Here is a 17,816-nt window from a genome sequence, read left to right as displayed (position 1 = left end):
TAACTCCTGGACCCGAGTCACATCACGTCATTGGATCTAAACCTCTTTCAACTCTTGGCTCTATTGACCAATTATCGTGAGGGAGTGCCAGAGACCTGTTCTCTCACCGTGATAATAATTGACCTTGCAATCTTCAGCTAATATCGATAAATGAATTTCTTATTGCTGATGTTAGCCTCTTGGCGATGGTCAGCCAATGGCGAGATACCATTTGAGCACGTGGAATGGCCCTGGAGGGCATGAGATTAGCATCAGTCCCATCGCCTCATGCATTGGTTATACAGGCAGGATAGCTGAGAACAATGTTATTACTATTCGGCTGTGAAACATCAAAACAATCTCTGTAACTGGATATTCGCCTGCATTCTCCAGATTCGCCGGCACAATCTCCCTATATCAACCGAAACCTCTGTATCGGTACTCCTCTATTCTTCAACTCATGCTCTGACATTCTTGGATCGCAAGCTATGTTGTTCTCCCTATAATCCTCATACGGGTACTCATGTACCCACACAAGCGTGTCTTTCCCGACCGTCTCGACTGTACGCTCAGTGTATCCAGCAGGCAACGGAACTCCGTCTAGTCGTGGATCAGATAGACACGGAGGCTCACCCTCTTTCCAAAACACAAGATGACCTCTATCCATACACCATCTTCTTTCCCAGCCGCGGAAGTCGTCCCCGAGTAGGGCCTGGCCGTTAGAAAAGCATGGATGATAGCACGGTCCAACGACCTTGTGGGATCCATCTCTCGGTTGAGGACGGAGAACCAAGTTGCTGGACATGCCGAGAAGAGTGACTATTATATTGCCGTCGCAGCTTTCTAAAGGGACGCCTACGACGGTTCCGTTGCGAGTTCTTGTGCAAGCGGTTGCTACAACCCTCCTGGGATTGTACAGCAAACGGAAATCATCGTCCAAGTTGACGGTGCCTGTTATCCATTGCCGTATCATCCGTCGCCCACTTTCTAGCGAGACCAATGCTGACGAAGGAGGAGATTCAGTTCTGAATGCACTGTAGTCCAATAGGTAACTAAATGTCATCATGGCTATCAGCTCATCGAGGCATGAATCATCTTGGTGAAAGTCATCCTTTCTGTGAGGTCTCGGAAGACCTTGAGAACACTGGCGATGTGATCCTCTGGGTCGTAAAACCTCTTCTTCATGGGCAGCTCAAATGGCTTACTGCATATCCCGTCACAGGACACCCCCGCTGCCTCTAGCACACCAGGCTTGATCAACCTCGCTGAAGCGGCAGATTTTGCACTTGCGTTACTACAGAGTTGTATGCGGTCCAGAGGCCTTTGTAGGTCCGCAGCCCAGCTGGGAGATATGGTCGAGTTACAGAGTTCTAGAAATCTAAGATTGCGCCTCTGCTTCAGGTGAGCGACGGAAGCTGAAGCCATAATTTGCTTGGCAGACTTTGTGTAGTCCACACGGATTGTCTGGGCTGCATCAGGTTCGAGTAACCTTCGAAGTGCAAATAGCCTATCACGATCATTAAAGCAATCGTAAAGGTTCGTCATCCCTAACAGAGCAACCCAGTCGAGATTATTCCTGCGGCTCTCCTCAACACTCCCAGTACTCAAAGCCTTATAAATAAACACCTCAATATTTCTAACGTGCCTGGCCGGATCAAGGAAGAAGGGCCCTGATGCAGCCCATGTATACACACATGTGAACAGGGCTGCTTCCATAAACTTATTCCACAGCATTTCTTCATCGCCTAACCTCATAACCGATGTTTCTTTGTTTGCCAACGCTACTTCCTGGTGCGTCCAAAGACGTCGGAACCAGTCCACGGCCAATAGCTGCTCCAATGCAAGCCACTGATCCTGGCTTAGCGGAAGAGGCCCATCGCAATCGATCTCCTGCCGGCTTCCGTCCGCTGTCGGGGCAAAATTGGGAGTCACCCCCCGATACCAGGAACAGTCTATGGCTGGAGAAGAGAGTTGGTTTCTTACCCAAAGCATTGTCTCCATGGCCGTAGAGCTCCACGGCGTTGCAGGGCCCAGCCAGACAATAAGTCTTCGGGCAAACTGATACACGTCTGCCATCCGTTGAACTTGGGCAGAGCGTTCGGCAACATCCTTTTGATTGATACAGATAAAGTCACACCATAGTATGCGTTTCCGATCATGGTATCGAAGAGCCCATAAATATGAGATTTGGGCAACTAAAAAGGAGCCAGACTCCGAGGTCTGATGTGGTTGTTCTTTACCTTTTCGCCATGGAGTCTTAAGTTTGATGCGCTGAGGATGGGACTGATCGCCCCAGCAGTAAGATAGAGCCTCGTAGTCTGGGATTTCAGCGTCTTCAGGCGACAGCTTCCTTTGCAAGAGGGTGCCAACAAGCGGATCTTCTGGCAAACCAGGTTGCAGTTCCAGAAGCCGTAGTTCTAGAGGGGGTAACCGAGGATATTGGAAGGGAGACATTTTCTTGACATATTCAGGTGTAGATCGATTGAAGGAAAATGAGGGGATGGGGTATTATGATAGACAATAAGACCAATGTCACAAAAAGGCCTGGCAGTCAGCTTCAGCGGCTGCATGCACAGTGCCACTATAACGTGGCTTGCAGAATTCATGCGAAATTGTAATTTGGGAGTATTAAGCGCCCGAATTGTTGGAAGGGTAAGGCAATATTTCAGCTTCTGACAGGGCTGGCAGCCAATCAAGATGACAGACAGCGCAGCCATTCTGGCTATAGGTTGCTAAATGCGCTCTTGAGCTGCATAGCAAATCAATACAATTACAATTACCGCCATTCTGATTGACGTGATAGAGGCCATGTACCAATATTTCAGGCACCGCGTCTTAGCGCTGACATTGTGTGCACACCAAAAAGTACAGTTGGAAGAAGAAGAATAAAATTGAAACTGAGCTCAGTATATAAGAAAGTCATCATGTAAAGTCGAGAAAAAAGACCGTATCCAGTACTAATTCAACCCCATTTTTTGTGCCATCTAGCTCGAGGCAACCAAGACCTCAGGCTCACCGTTAGTGTAGCTAACGCAGACCTGCCCATTGCCATCAGAGGTAACAGTGCCACTTCCAAATACCTTGTCCCAAGTCTTGTTATTCTTTCCAGTGTTGAAGCAGTACTGTCCTGAGTATCCCTGACCGCGGTTCAAAGTAAGAACAATAAGATCACCGTCTGCACGACTCCAAGCGTATGCACTGTTCTGAGAGTAAAGATGCTTGTGATCATTTCCGCCGAGGCCACCGACTGCTGAGCGAGCCTTGGAGAGACGCGAGATGTGTTGGTAGAGATCCGCGTTGGTGCTGAAGCTGCTTCGCCAGAGATCTTCGCGGTTGGCGGGGTCATTGCCTCCTGCGTAGCCTTGCTCTGTTCCGTAGTACACGATGGGAATACCTCGAGCGAGGATGACATAGGCGAGGGCGTTCTTAAGGAGGGACTTGTCGTTCTTCTGGCTTAGCCAGCGGGGGTTATCGTGGTTGTCGATGAAGGTGCCGAGGATAGTGGGGTCGGGGAACTTGTTGCTGATCTCGTCATGCATGGCGACAACATCTGACGGATCGCCCTTCTGCTGGTAAAAGCGGTTCATGGGGTAGTAGATAGCGTAGTTCAGTAGACCAGGCATCACCTTAGCATACCCAGCGAGGTAATCAGGACCTCCGTCCCAGACCTCACCAATGGCATACACACCAGCGGCATCTTGGAAACCAGGCCAGAACGGCTTTTCGACATGCTTTACGGTGTCGATGCGGATACCGTCGAAGCTGTACTCAGAGACGAGCCACTTGATCCAGTCGTAAAGGACCTTCTTGACAGTGTCGCTGCCGGTGTTGAGGTCGGGAAGACCAGCGATTTCACACTGTTCAATACTGTTCTGGTTGCTATAGTCGATGTTGCAGGGAGTATGGTATGAGCTTTGTTGGTTGAGAGGCACGGGTTTGTGGTCCGAGATGCCAGGGCCCATGTGGTTTGCGACGACGTCGCACATGACGTACATGTTCTGGAACAGTCAGCACGGGATCATTCATGGAAAGACCAACAAGGTGCTTCTCAAGACAGCACTGAAAAACAGCATGGGGGAGAGCAAGGTATCTTACCTTGTTATGAGCAGATTTGACAAGACTCTTCAAGTCATCTGCAGTACCATACTTGGGGTTGACCGCGTAAAGGTCCTTTGCCCAATACCCGTGATATCCTCCATCAGTATCTACCCAGCCCGTCAGCAACAGTACTTGACCAATGTTCACGATACTTACTGTCGACAACGGGTGTGATCCAAATAGCATCAAATCCCATGCCCTTGATATAATCAAGCTTCGACTCCAAACCCTTGAAAGTTCCACCACAATAATTTCCGAGGTTTCCGCACGCACTACCTCCATTATCATTAGCACTTCGCGCAACACGATCAGTAAGTGCGAAATAGATGTTTCGCGACTTCCAGGCGTTTGCATCCGCTGCCTGAGCGAGCGGGCTGATGCTGGCGACGATGGTCGCAAGGAGAGAGAATTTCATGGCGAACGGTGAATGGGAGAGAGGCTTGAGGGTGCTGATGAATCTCAAGACATGGCGGGACAAAGCCCTTTTATCATGAATTTCCAAAGCGTCCAAGACAAAGACGAATAGTATGTTTCGAATGATGAAGGATTTAATTGCAGTGTTAGAGCATTGTTCAGCTATAGCACCAAGGACTAAAGGATTCGTTAACAGTGGGTTAACAGCCGACCAGAAACACCGAATCAATCAAAAAACTTCCGGGGTTGACTTCTCGCCTCTGATTGGGTGCTTCTGCGGGGTCATGTCATTAAACGTTATAGTGCACGAGCGTTTGAGGTTGAGACTGTGCTCCAATGATGATCATCGTGACAGGGGTACACCAGATGACCTCTTTAGTTGGTATCGGCCCGAAACTCGATCGTCTTTGGTCACTGGTGTCACGTTGACAGGCGGAGTTTCCGCGTGTTCCCTGTTGTTTATCATGCACCACGTTGTCTTTCATGATCGCATAGTCTTCCTCTGCATGGGTATTAGACCCATTTGATCACCGATCGTTGGTCCATAGGGCCTGCTCCTCCCTATTCCATCACGGAGCTTTTCCAGCGTTACTCTGACTATCCCCAACTAGGTAAAAGTTCCTGTTGTTCGTTTGGAAGAATATCTTCATAGACTTCAATACCTAGACCGTTTTAGCATATTACCCGTTTATTCGGGCCGCCCCCGCAAGTGTGAGTGGACTTGCATATGTCTAGCATGCATCCTCGGCTCTCAACCCCGGATTTCTCAACCAAGCACATGTGTTGTATCCCTCGTTGAGCCTATGATTTCTTTGACTAATATGCCTTACCGGCAGTTTTCGGTCCTACTATCTTGAATTTCACTAAGCCAAGGATGTTTCTCCGTGGTGGAAATACTCACGACTTCTTCTTTCGTTCGTCATGATGGGCATTGCGGGTAATCAAATCTTGGATATTTCAGCTGGTGACTGCTTCAACTCTGCCGGTGAAGAGCCGAGCCTTGAATGAACTGATATCAGATGTTGATTTTAGTCATTGCATGAGTATCGTGAAAAATTCTTCTAGAGGTGTGTGGTCCATATATGGTGTTTATGCTGTCGATCGCCGTCCACGATTGCCGAGGTTACCTCCCAAACCCAACACTATGGCCGTGCGACGTAGCAATGCATATCATTCTTTCTCCAAGCGAGGTCGTTCACTCGTTCTGTAAAGCATGAATAGCGGTGTATTCTGAGGGGCCGAAGTCAAGATTCAGTCTATCATCGGCTTTGAGGCCATCCATGAATATCCGCTGCCCCGATGAAGATGTAAAGGCGCAATTATGAGTTCGGTGTTATTCACATCATTCTTGGCTATTGACAACATCAGAATAGTACGAGGTCTTTTCCTGTTTGCTTGGCGAATAGGTCCCATCTCATGTTGCCCCCGTTCTTCCAGTAATCCCTCATGAACTCGAGGACATTTTCATAGCTGCCTAAGCCACGTGCAGTCATGCTCTCCATCCTCTCTACAATGATGGTTCGTTGGGCACCAGTCGTTGAGTCGCAGCCTGCTGCAAGAAGTGGCCACAAGAGTTGCGCATGAACTGGGGATTGTTTGTCAATATGTTGCAGTGAGTTGATGATTGAGTCCACTGTCTTTTGAACTTTGGCATTGTCCTTGGGTAGTTCGTCAACCCGCCGGTATAGACATAGTAGCGTTGCATCAGTGAACAGTCTGTGGCTGCTTTCTAGTTCTGCCCGGAACACCACGTCTGTCACTGTTGAAGCGCCTTTTTTCCGAAGCTCGATCAATCCAGCTTCAAGTTCATGAGAATATGCACTCCATGCTATATTATTGCCAAAAAATTGTCCACTTGCATCTATATTGATGCAGCTTCCGTCAGATAGCTCGCATACCATATTGAGAGCAGTGACCAACTCTCGAGAAAAGCCGGAAGTGAGATCAATGCGTCCTAAGTCAGGCATACATGTCAAGAGGTAATCCCAGTCAATGAACCCTTTCATCTGCCGTGATGGTAGGGGCAGCCCTGAAAGTCTGTTCATCAAAAGCAGGTGAACGAGCCACTTGAGGCTCATCCACCACAGAGGGTCCAGGCTATATTTCGTTTTATCACGTTGAACAACATGAAGAGCCCCGTTGAGATGCTTCCGAAAAGTTGCTGTATCCCCTGCACAGACGCACGTCGTAGCCAGCATCAACGTCGTCGGCAGTATTGTCACTCCAAGGTCGCCGAATTTTGGTGTAGTGATTGCTTCGCGCAGGTTTCCTAAACAATCAACAGTTGCCATGATTGCTGCACTCCGCGACTCTGGATTCCGTGCTATGCGAAAGAGTTGGCTACTGCTAGCGGCGATCATTGCCCCCATTATGCATGGACTGAGATCAGCTGCCGGGAGTATCAGACCCAAAGCTGCGTCCGGCTGGAGTGGGAAGTATACTGTTGCTGTATGGGCTACAAAGTGCTGAAAGTAGAATCGCCGAGGATCACTCCGTAGGGGAGGGCTGGATAGAGGACAAATGGAGAGACTGAGTCTTGGTGGAGGTTGCGCAGGAGAATAAGACCGCCGATCAAACGGACCGCTTATCGTTGATGTAGGTAGCCAATCGCTATCAGTCGTGTCCGATATAGCCGCAAGAGGTATGAGCTCGTTGGAAGTGATCACTGAGAATGCTGTTGAAGATGCTGGTAGCTCATCAGTGATGGAATGATCAGCAGACTGTGGCTTTGTCAAGGCCTAGAATGTAACAATTAAGTGAGCCTCTGTTCATTTGAACTTTCCAACTGACAGGTGAGCGAACCTTACCTGATCATTCTTAGATGGCTTTGACTTGGTCACCCTAAAGGTCTTGACACTCAATTCATATGAGCATAAGTGCGGGTACTTGTAACATCGCGAACATGACGGTCTTTTCTCATCACACTAATTCATTCGTCAATATTATGATAGGCAAACTTGTGGTGATGAGCCGACCTTTGCTTTCTTCCTCTTGCATTCAGTGCATCCCGCACGTCGTCGCTGGGACGGCTCCATGAGTCTTCAGTTGCGTCATACACTCAGCATGCGGGATGGTAGAAAAAGACTATGAGATTTATGTTCGGAATGTAAGTCAGGACAAAGTTCAAGGTGACGGAATGAGATTCTCGATGGTCCCTCATCATGGCAATGAGAATCGATGTGAGATGAGAGGAGTGAATGGACCCCGCATATGGACAAGCAAGACAGGGTTGAAAAATTAGCAGAAGCTCAGCAGCCAATCACAACTCATCTTAGCTCCCTTGCAGGGACGCCATCAATCTTTGGCCCCAGCATCAAGCACGCAACTAAACCCGTCGAGCATGCATAACTGATCTTTTCAATTGAAGACACTCACTTACACAAGCTCCGTTATGATTCCTCGGCGAATAAATAAAAGTCTAGCGCCATGTTAAACGCGTCACAATGCCAATAGACCCAGAGATCTACGGTATCGGCCAAAGAGCCCTTGAAACATGGAGACTCAACAAACTCTACGTCCTCCGCACAGCCCTCATCCCAGCCAAAACCGCTGGTAAAAAGCACGGCGCAAAAGTTTACTTTAAACTGGAAAATACCCAATTCACCGGGTCTTACCACTTCAGAGGCGCTATGGCAAGAATGAAGGATAATCCTACAAAGAAGCAGTTCGTTACAGCGTCGATGGGGAACCATGCTATGGGTGCTGCTCTCGCGGCGCATGCGCTAGGAACGAAAGTCACCATTGTTATGCCAACGGTTGTGGAGAAGCATTTGCTTGACAAGGTAAAGCAGTATGGTGCTGAGATTGTGCATTACGGAAATGATCTAAATGAGGCGAGAGCTTATGCAAATGACCTTGCCGAAAAGTCAGGCCATACATATTTCTCACCCTACGATGAGTTTATGGTCATCGCTGGTCTAGGCACCGTCTGCGTTGAAGTTCTTCAGCAATTCGAAACTCTCGAGAAACCGATCCACAATATCTTCGTCCCCATGAGCGGCGGTGCACTTATTAGTGGTATAGGCTGCTTCGCCAGAGATGCAAAACGACAGGCCGGCAGTCTAAGACCAAAAGTGAAAGTCTGGGGTGTTGCGGCGATTAACTCAATGGCACTCGCAGCGTCGTTATCGGCTGGATTTATAGTCGAAACCGAAACTTCACCCACGCTCGCTGTGTCTGAGTTAGATGATATTAGGAATGGAATTGGTTTTCGGTTAGCGAGAACGGTCGTTAATCATGTTGTTACATGTACAGAGACGGAGATCTTGATGGCGTTGAGACAGCTCCATGTACAGGAGAAGCAGTATGTTGATGGGTTTTCGGCGTTGGCTCTGGCTGGGTTTAATAAAGTCGCTGAGAAGGTGAAAGATGAGACGAGTACTGTTATCTTATGTAGTGGGAATTACGATAGGGATAAGATTGGGAAGTTGGTTTATGGTGCTTGATAATCTGCCATTATTCATAGAATCAAGTCTCCATGGAATTTAAGCGAAGTTCAAACACTTATTGTCTCCGATATGCAGACCATCTCAAGTCCCATGAATAGAGGCCGCCTCACTGGCATATTCACTCTATCCCCTGAACATCATGTATGTGTGCCGACACAAATCGATGTGTTCATAAGAGGGGAAGACATACCACTGGCCTGGCTGTTCAAGCTCACGAACAGCGAGATGTTAAACCTTAGCAGCGTATGTTCCTCAGCATTTCTCCTGAATAACTTGGAACGGTCCAAAATAGTCCATAAATGTCAGTCTAGTCGGACGCCTTCTAAACTACTACACTCACCTCTTTACATAAAACAAAAAAGGCAAGTTGTCTCATTCCTTTTCCGCATAAACTTACCTCAAATAAACAGAATGTCTGACCTTTTGACCCGTGAGGAGACCAACCCAAGAAGCAGCTCACACGCCCAGCTCTTCATCATCGTACACCCCTCCAACGTCTGGAGCTTCGCCACTTTCAACCATGCCAAGAGCCTCTGCCTTACAACACAAGCTCGCCAAACCGACATCCCAAAGGTCATCCTAAGTTTCAATTGTCCTGGCGAAGACGTAAAGTACTTCGAGATCGCTAGTATCCCAAATTCTTGGTTGCGAGATGTTCAAATTCGGGTTGACCTCGTACCTGCTGTTGAAATGGAAGGCGATTTAGAGTGTAATCATCGGTATGTGCGGGATGGTTTAAATAGTTTAGTGGTTGGCGGTATTCTAGGTGAGGCGCAGGTTAGTAACGTATTACTAGAGCTTGAAGTAAGCTCTCAACTTCAGTTAAAGGCATCTTGATACAGTAGTAAGATAGTTAAACGGAGGGAATAAAGTTGCTGAAATGGCGAATAATAAAATGAGTGCGAATATGTTATGCAGTGCAAATTACGATAAGCACAAGATTCACAATATTCTTTATAGTGCTTGATAGTCTCGTAAGTATGTCATTCTCTTTCAGCTGAGTACCTGGAATTACGAATTTGTGTGAATTTTTGATGCACGGCGACCGCATTGTCATGGAAGGGGGCAGCGGCTCAGACAAATCTACTGAACAAAGATCACTTTGTCTTACTTTAACTATAAAACAATGAATTTGGTGCTCATGTGCTGGCACAAACCGACATGTTCGTAAAAGGCCGTGGGACATATCCCTCATTTGCGTATTTAGACTCACACACAGTATTAGCTTTATGATACCAGTGGCACTAACATCTGTTCAGCAATCACATCGAATATTTGTACGACGTGGAAAAACCTTTAAGAGCAAACTAAATCGCCCAATTTCCAAATAACAACACCGTCATCTTAGATCTATCTATCAGATAGTCAAACTGATTCCTTTCTCGCAACCATTTTCGATCATATCAACAAATCCACTCACACAAATCAACGAAATGTCCGACCGCACTAACCTCCCTTCCAATGAAGAGACCAACCCTTCACACGGCAAACTCTTCATCACAGTCAGTCCCCCTATGGACTTTGAGCCTGAACTCAATTTCCAAGTCCCCAGCCGCTGGAGTTTCGTCGCTCTCAACCCCATGGGCAACCACTGGCTCACCGCTCAAGGTCGTCAGAATGTAACTCGCTACACCCTTATAAAGTATGACGCTCCCCCCGCCGAGGTTAGGTTTTTTGAGGTTGCCAGCATTCCGGTTTCTCAACTAGGTGATGTTAGAGCTCGGGTTCTTTCCGTATTGCCTGAGGAAAATCCCCAGGGCGAGGACGAGTTCAATCGCCAGCATGTGCGTGATATCTTGAAGAACCTGGTTGACGGTGGTATCATTTGCGAGGACCAGGCTACTGATGCTTTGCTGGCGGTTGAGGCTAGTGCCCAACTTCAGTTAGAGGCATCTTGAGGTGGTGGAAAGGTTGGTGTTTTTTCGAAGCTAACGCTGCTGGTCGATGTTGGCGGTTTTCTTTAGCCTTCTAGATCATCTTGGCCGCTCTGCTACTTCTTCCTTATATAGAGTGATACCGCAGTGCCCTTATTTAGGTAAACTCTACGTCAATAGAAACGTCAAAAATTTATTCCTTTGCATCTGTGATATCTTCGAAATTTACTGCATCTTGATACAGCCACCACTCGCACTAACAACAGATCCAGTAATCCATCTTCCATCATTCCCACAAAGCATCCCGACAACATCAGCCACATCCTCAGGCTGTCCAAACTTGGGTATACTCTGCAACGGAAAGAACTCATCCTGAAAGGTCTTGACAACCTCCGACCCACAGTCCATAACAGCGTCAGTCTCAGTCAAACCCGCAGTAACAGCATTCGCAGTCGTTCCAGCCATGAACGCATATCGCTCATCTTTTCCACCAAAGGCTTGTGACCATGTTCGACAGAGTGATTCACCTGCGGACTTTCCAGCTGCGTACATGAGTTGATCGGCCCATGGGAGACGGGAGCGGATTGATGATATGTAGATTATACGGCTGTTGGGTTGGAACAGTTTTCGGCGGACGAGTTCTTCAACTATCAGTACTGGGATTTGAATGTTGCCTAGAAGGCTTCGCTGAATCTCTTCGGTCGTCATTTGACCGATAACTCCTGGCATTGGGTCTCCGGCTGAGTTCACCAAGATGTCAACGCGACTATTGAAAGACTTCTCAAGAGTATCAGCAATGATTTTGGCGCAGTCACTAGAGAATACGTCGGCGATGATTCCCCTGATCTGTTGATCTGTTGGGCGCTCTCTAGATGTAGCTTTGTAGACGCGTTCGGTGATCTGATCGCTCAAGCCTGATGATAAGGCTTCGATGCCCTTGTCGCTGACGCAGGTACCGAGAATGGAGCATCCTCGAGATGCTAGGTTGAATGCGATGGCACGACCGATGCCGCGCGATGCACCACTGATGACGGCGACTTTGCCCACGAGATCAAGTTCTCTGGCAGGCGAAGTTCTGTTGGCCATTTTGGTAGGACTCTTACTATGGCGGGTAAGTTATTTGCTGAAATGAAGTGGAGCTGAGAACTGTTGAAGATGCTTAACGAGTGATTTGTCGACTGCAGCCACGGTTGCGTTCAGTCTCTCAAAGCAATTGCGACTTCTCAGGGCAAGGTTTTTGAAGAATGAGATCCATTCTATTGTGCAGTCACGATTAATATGACTCACTTAAATTGGTGGCGCGATGCGGGGGTTGGTGTTTCCTCAGTCTTGGAACTGATTGTCCTGTCGTTTCATTGGATGAGCCTACCCTGGAGATCGCCATCGCCACGAAGATCGTCAGGGCGGGGTTACAAAATGACTCTTGTGTTCGGGCAGAGGCGTTGGAGTCTTCAAAACCCTGAATGACGGGTATAATAACGGCTTGATTATTGTTAGTAAAGTACTGTTCTTGAAGACCTAGCTGAACATCGGTGTAGGTGCTGTTCAACTTCCCGCTCCAAAATGGCTTAGCTGGAGAGCATCGTGCTAGACCTAGCAGCGTCATCTGCATGCAACCATATTCCACGGCATCTGCGTATATTGCGGCCTAGCTTGGACAGAGAACCATAAAGTTTGACCGATTTGGAGATTGCCGTATGAGCTCCCATAGACTTATGTGTAACGTAGTACCCTAATGCTGTCATAGAATCGATGACCACGCTATACCTTTTCACATACAAGAAAAGCAGAAAGATGAAGTTTTGTTCTTTTGGGAACACAGAAATAGACCTTGTGACTACCATTCACGAAAGACGAAATGCCTAAAGTCTAGATGAGTGTTACATTGTTGGCTGCCCACGTTCCCGGATCCGAGAACGGAGGATGACATTCCGAAATGAACTTTACCCGGTGAATCCATCGACAACTTGCAAGCGAGATCCGACAGAAGGAAGTTTATGAATTGGTAGCCTTGCAATTATTTATTGCAATAAGAACCGGAAGAAAAACAACATTCCCTGGTATCGCACAGAAAAGGCGTTGGACTAAATCACAGGTATTAGTTATACAATAGAGAAGACCCATGCTAACAAGACGAAGAAATCCTGTCACTGGAGCTCCTGGTTACCAAGCTTTTCCATTACATCCATTCCTGGAACGTGGTGGGTTGATTTCGTCCAGAGTAGCCAGGTAGACTTCCCCTTTTGGCTTTCGGACCTCGACAACGTTGTCAGTTGACGCATTGAGACCACTCCATCTATAACTGAGCTATAATGGAGGACCATCATATCAATCTTATTGGGGGGTGCTCAAGCTGCCAGCTGCCATCAGGAACGTGATCATCCAGAAGTCCGTGCCGTTTCACCCGCAGCATGCTTTATATCTCGCTCCTGGCCGTGCATCGTCTCTTACTTCCTCTTCGGCCCAGCCTCGAACAGGTGTCAAACCATCATCGCAAGAGATAATCATGAAGATCGCTACTTCGTTTGTGGCCGCCATTGCCTTGGTGCAGAGCGCCTCTGCGCATTACATCTTCCAGCAGCTCAGTGTTGGGTCGACCAAGTATCCTGTCTTCCAGTACATTCGCCAGAACTCGAACTACAATTCTCCTGTCACCGGTATGTCTTCAAAATTCCCAATAAAAACCATATTCTGAGTAGATACTGACAATCATGGGGTACAGACCTTGACTCTAACGACCTGCGATGCAATGTCGGCGCCTCAGGAGCCAACACTCAAACCGTTGGAGTCAAGGCTGGCGACTCGATTACCTTCACTCTCGACACTGCTGTCTACCACCAGGGACCTATCTCCGTGTACATGTCCAAGGCACCTAGCTCTGCCTCGTCGTATGATGGCAGCGGTGGCTGGTTTAAGATCAAGGACTGGGGTATGCTGTCACCAATCAGCTGGATAAACAGAAGGACGACTAATGAAGTGTGAATAGGCCCGACCTTTAGTGGCAGTACTTCAACCTGGCCCATGTACCGTAAGTTAACATTCGCCGGAGCTATGCTTTTGTAATCTGACCTTACTGCCTTTTCAGTCAGCTACACCTTTAACCTTCCCACTTGCATTGCCAACGGCGAATATCTTCTTCGCATCCAGAGTCTAGGTATCCACAACCCTTGGCCAGCGGGTATCCCTCAGGTAAGTGACTCATATCTGATCCGCCTCAGATACGCAGGAACTGACATTAGAAATCTCAGTTCTACATCAGCTGCGCCCAGATCAGCGTTTCTGGTGGAGGCAGTACTGTTCCCAGCAACCAGGTCAAGATTCCTGGCGCTTTCAAGGACACCGACCCTGGATACACCGCCAACGTAAGACAGTGTCCTGCCCATCGTATTGTTAAGTACGCTAACTGTTTTAGATCTACTCCAACTTCAACAGCTACACCATTCCTGGTCCTGCAGTGGTATGTAAAACGAAGCAACTCTACCTGCGTTGACATCGTTTATCTAACTGTGACTACAGTTCTCTTGCAACGGTGCTGGTGGTGGTGATGGTGGTGGCAGCAACCCCACTACAACTCTCCAGACCTCTACCCGACAGTCATCCACACAGGCTCCTCCAGTGTCGACTCAGCCATCTGGTAACGTAAGTTCTATCTCCGTGACTGTTCACTTCTACCTCTAAATGATTAACATGTGCTGACTTGACGCAGTGCGCTGCTCTTTGGGGCCAGTGCGGCGGAAGTAACTGGACGGGTGCGAAGTGCTGCGCCACTGGAACTTGCAAGGCTCTTAACGATTTCTACTCCCAATGCACCACTTAAGATCTTGCACAAAGTTAAGTTCGCCCACTACCGACTCTACTGGTTGCATGTTGTGAGGCGGCGGGTTGAAACATCATCTCATGTATATAGCTTCAATAGTTTATCTGGAGAAGATCGTATAAGACGTCATATTGTCGAGAACCTATTCTCATGCGGGACCCACTAACAATTCGTGACTCCCCATGCAAAAACAGCTTGGCCGAACTTATGATCCCAATTTTCCTTGGAATGCCCAATCTCCTGTTCAGCGGCACAGGGTGAAGCGGCGTACAGCCTCAGAACACAGTTGGACTTCTTGGTGTTACCCCAAACCATCTATTCAACAGCAGTCAGTAAAAAGTACTTGAGAAGCCATGAAAAGCGAGTTAACTGACATGATCGCCCGGGACACATGCTGGGATGCTCGTGCAGCCCTTGTTCTTAGTGCCGGAATAGGATCCTTCGAAGTGAGATCCCCTGGGACAGTCGAACTGCATGGTCCAAGCATTGGCAGACGCAACAAACGCCAATACACTGAGTGTGAACTTCATTTTCAGGAAGTGATGGTTGGGTTTTGTTTTAAGGTTGCAAGGTTAAAGATATGCTTAAGCTTGTTAAACTGTTTCCTTTATACAACCTCTTTTCCTTTTCACGAAACCACGCTCAATATTTATAGACCCAAGCGGTGTAATCTGCACACCGTCTTATGAGAGTTTTCGCCCCCACCCTAGACTGTAAATAACTTCGATTGCTATTTCTGTGCCTCTCTTTCTGCACGATGTTACCTATCTCTCGAGACTGTTGGTGGTTTGAAGACCCCTAATCCTGGCAACTGGCTGACTGACTGGTGGAAGAGCTGTTACCCCGCCTTAGATCTAGGCTGCGGCTGAAATTGCATGTAACACGCTACTTACGAGCTTCCTTTCTCATCAGGCTTCAGTTTACAATCTACAATTAGAACCGAGCTAAAACAAGCACCTCGTAGACCACCGACTTAACGCGATAGCCCGAAAGAAAATCGTGATTTGGCCGGCTATCAATCGATCGCTATCATGTCGGCCGACGCGCCCCAGTACCAGCATTTCATTCCGCAGTTCATCCTCAAAAACTTCGATCACCCTTTCATCTGTCCCAGGGCCCCCACGAATGGCTCAAATTGCAAAAAGCACCATCACGAAAAAGGAAAATACCCCGGTGACCGGGTAGTGAATTGCTTACAGCTTTTGCCACGGGGATTCAAAATTGCGGAGCATTCTATTCGACGAGTATGCGGCCAAGATGACATGTACACGGACTAGTCACCAAATATCAACTTTCCTCGTGAACGGGAGGCCAAGTTTAGCAAGCTGGAGGGCGAGATGAGTGCCGTGATTCGCAGGATAATTACCTCTCACCAACGTGGAGAGGAAACGGTCAAAATCACCAGGACACAGCAGTCAGTACTGCGCAAGTTCGTTTATTCACTCAACCAACGAGGTTAGGGCTTCTTCAAGACATACAACTGCAACTGTATCGACGACTACAAAAAGGACGATCGGGATCTGTTGAAGGAGTTTATGGATCGAAGTGGAATTCAACGACCGAGAGACGTTTGGTTGCAGGGTTTGAGTTCTATCATCGACCTCGATATTGATGTCAAATCAAACTGGCGAGAAACGCTCAAGTCAACTGTGTACTATGGCCTCTTTCGCCATTTTGAGAAACACATCACCGAATTCTGGATGTCCTTCTGCACCCCTTCGAGCGAGGATCAAGAGTTCCATTCTCTCCGACACGGGGAGTCATGTATATGAAGGACCAACCGTCGACTTTCAGGACCAGGCAACCGGAGACTTCCTTCGGCTAGGACCCCGCTTTCACCTCTTCGCGCCTATTTCTCCCCAATTGATGATTGTCTTGAGAAGCAAACATCTTCCAGAGCCGCACGAGGATAATAATCCTGAAATAAAGGCTTGACGTCAACTTTGGCGACAGATTGAGATTGACTCGATTTATGGCCAGGGAACAAAGTCTATACTGGAAGATTTCCCCATCCACAAAGCTATCAACAGCTAGCGGGAAGATTGATTGGTTACCATAATCTACGAACAGCTTGCAGATCGATGGAGCTCACCAGATCTTGGCCCTAAAATTCTGTCGCGACCGCAGGTTACGGCTCACAGCGTGGACGAACCACTAGTGACGCTTCATGTCTGGCTCATCAAAAGGCAATTAGATCGACAAAACGAACTAGCAGGTACAGACAGACAGGAAAGGTTGCTGCAGCGATATCAGTGGCAGCAACCTCCTACGCTTTTTTGGCTATTTCTGAAACAATTCAGACATCTTTTATGGAAGACAGAAAGAAGAAAGCGAGGTGATGATTCTTCAGAAGAATGGGATGGGGAGGGTCCCGAGGATGAATTTCTAAATGGCAAGTTTACTACTGTACCTATGAGAATATCTGCCGAGCTGACAGTATATAGACAAGACAGCGCTCGAGCCTCGTGATTTGAATATCAAGATGTGGAAAGCCATTAATCGTGATATCGCCGGGTCGCGTAAGCTTGGGCAAGAATTAAGCCCAGCTGAGCTAACATCCCTGGGTTCAATTCATCCGGTTTCCGAACAACAACCACAAGTCTCATCAATAAATGGCCAGGACCGGGAGGAAAATAGATCGACAGATCGAATGTCGCAAGTGCTCATCAAGATTTGGATGCTGTTCCTCGTTTCGGGAATTGACTATATGCTATTCTGTCTGGTTCTGTGGTTAGAATGGCTTATGCAGGTCTTGTTTGGGATGCATTGGTATGACATTCTGATAATTGGTCTTGTACTTGCTAGCGTATAGGCAAAGGGTCAAAACACGAGGGAAAGAAATCGAAACAGGGAAAGTTTATCAGCAAAGGACAAATTTGCTCCTAGATACCTGGGGATCTGACCAGCTGATATGGTTTAACCGATTCACGGGGAAACGTTCTGTAATGATGAGATCAGACCACCCAAGGGAAATGTCTCGTAATTCTTATCTACGGCTTGCGAGTTTCTTGGTTCCTCGGATGGTTGCTAGACGAGACAAGATCATATCAATTTATTGCTGTTAGACCTCAGAGGCTGAGAAGGAAACAACGTCGATAATTAGACTAGTTGAGAATTGCAGCCTACAATCACATCCTTCTAAACCAAGCTCACAACCTTCCTGCTTCTGATTCGCCGCTTCGGCTA

At 47.7% G+C, this 17,816-nt stretch overlaps 7 protein-coding genes across 7 annotated transcripts; 2 read left to right on the top strand and 5 right to left on the bottom strand.

Annotated features, from left to right (window-relative positions):
• Window positions 1-391: 391 nt before the first annotated feature.
• Window positions 392-2,476, bottom strand: BKA55DRAFT_668039 (uncharacterized protein; the record flags this gene model as incomplete). Its single annotated transcript, XM_046197869.1, has 5 exons — window positions 2,220-2,476; window positions 2,065-2,174; window positions 1,963-2,026; window positions 1,125-1,931; window positions 392-1,074 (listed from the first exon to the last, which is right to left on the bottom strand). Exons 1-5 carry the CDS (start codon window positions 2,431-2,433, stop codon window positions 392-394), a joined length of 1,878 nt encoding a protein of 625 aa, XP_046042361.1. The 5' UTR covers window positions 2,434-2,476.
• Window positions 2,477-2,963: 487 nt separating this feature from the next.
• On the bottom strand, window positions 2,964-4,492 carry BKA55DRAFT_599272 (glycoside hydrolase superfamily; the record flags this gene model as incomplete). Its single annotated transcript, XM_046196371.1, has 3 exons — window positions 2,964-3,977; window positions 4,075-4,184; window positions 4,234-4,492. The coding sequence occupies 3 exons, from the start codon at window positions 4,490-4,492 to the stop codon at window positions 2,964-2,966; spliced, it is 1,383 nt and encodes a 460-aa protein (XP_046042360.1).
• Window positions 4,493-5,855: 1,363 nt separating this feature from the next.
• BKA55DRAFT_545886 (fungal-specific transcription factor domain-containing protein) lies at window positions 5,856-7,526 on the bottom strand (the record flags this gene model as incomplete). Its single annotated transcript, XM_046190858.1, has 3 exons — window positions 5,856-7,229; window positions 7,299-7,415; window positions 7,467-7,526. The coding sequence occupies 3 exons, from the start codon at window positions 7,524-7,526 to the stop codon at window positions 5,856-5,858; spliced, it is 1,551 nt and encodes a 516-aa protein (XP_046042359.1).
• Window positions 7,527-10,372: 2,846 nt separating this feature from the next.
• Window positions 10,373-10,837, top strand: BKA55DRAFT_697134 (uncharacterized protein; the record flags this gene model as incomplete). The annotated part of the gene is made up of 1 exon (XM_046200339.1): window positions 10,373-10,837. The coding sequence occupies one exon, from the start codon at window positions 10,373-10,375 to the stop codon at window positions 10,835-10,837; it is 465 nt and encodes a 154-aa protein (XP_046042358.1).
• A 100-nt stretch (window positions 10,838-10,937) lies between these two features.
• On the bottom strand, window positions 10,938-12,131 carry BKA55DRAFT_584408 (uncharacterized protein). The gene has a single exon (XM_046194318.1). It carries the CDS (start codon window positions 11,897-11,899, stop codon window positions 11,039-11,041), a length of 861 nt encoding a protein of 286 aa, XP_046042357.1. The 5' UTR covers window positions 11,900-12,131; the 3' UTR covers window positions 10,938-11,038.
• A 1,188-nt stretch (window positions 12,132-13,319) lies between these two features.
• On the top strand, window positions 13,320-14,630 carry BKA55DRAFT_527340 (glycosyl hydrolase family 61-domain-containing protein; the record flags this gene model as incomplete). Its single annotated transcript, XM_046188919.1, has 8 exons — window positions 13,320-13,470; window positions 13,536-13,742; window positions 13,800-13,841; window positions 13,899-14,002; window positions 14,062-14,175; window positions 14,226-14,270; window positions 14,330-14,452; window positions 14,520-14,630. The coding sequence occupies 8 exons, from the start codon at window positions 13,320-13,322 to the stop codon at window positions 14,628-14,630; spliced, it is 897 nt and encodes a 298-aa protein (XP_046042356.1).
• A 162-nt stretch (window positions 14,631-14,792) lies between these two features.
• On the bottom strand, window positions 14,793-15,160 carry BKA55DRAFT_697131 (uncharacterized protein; the record flags this gene model as incomplete). Its single annotated transcript, XM_046200338.1, has 2 exons — window positions 14,793-14,945; window positions 15,005-15,160. The coding sequence occupies 2 exons, from the start codon at window positions 15,158-15,160 to the stop codon at window positions 14,793-14,795; spliced, it is 309 nt and encodes a 102-aa protein (XP_046042355.1).
• Between the last annotated feature and the right edge of the window lie 2,656 nt (window positions 15,161-17,816).

The sequence above is a fragment of the Fusarium redolens genome (genome assembly GCF_020744475.1).
Source record: "Fusarium redolens strain MPI-CAGE-AT-0023 chromosome Unknown BKA55scaffold_26, whole genome shotgun sequence".
Taxonomy (NCBI): Eukaryota; Fungi; Ascomycota; class Sordariomycetes; order Hypocreales; family Nectriaceae; genus Fusarium; species Fusarium redolens.
The sequence above is the reverse complement of the archived record's forward strand: the minus strand, read 5'-3'. Positions and strand labels throughout refer to the sequence as shown.

Coding starts and splice junctions, on each gene's coding strand:
- BKA55DRAFT_584408 (XM_046194318.1), bottom strand. CDS start 11,899: ATGGCCAACAGAACTTCGCCTGCCAGAGAACTTGATCTCGTGGGCAAA.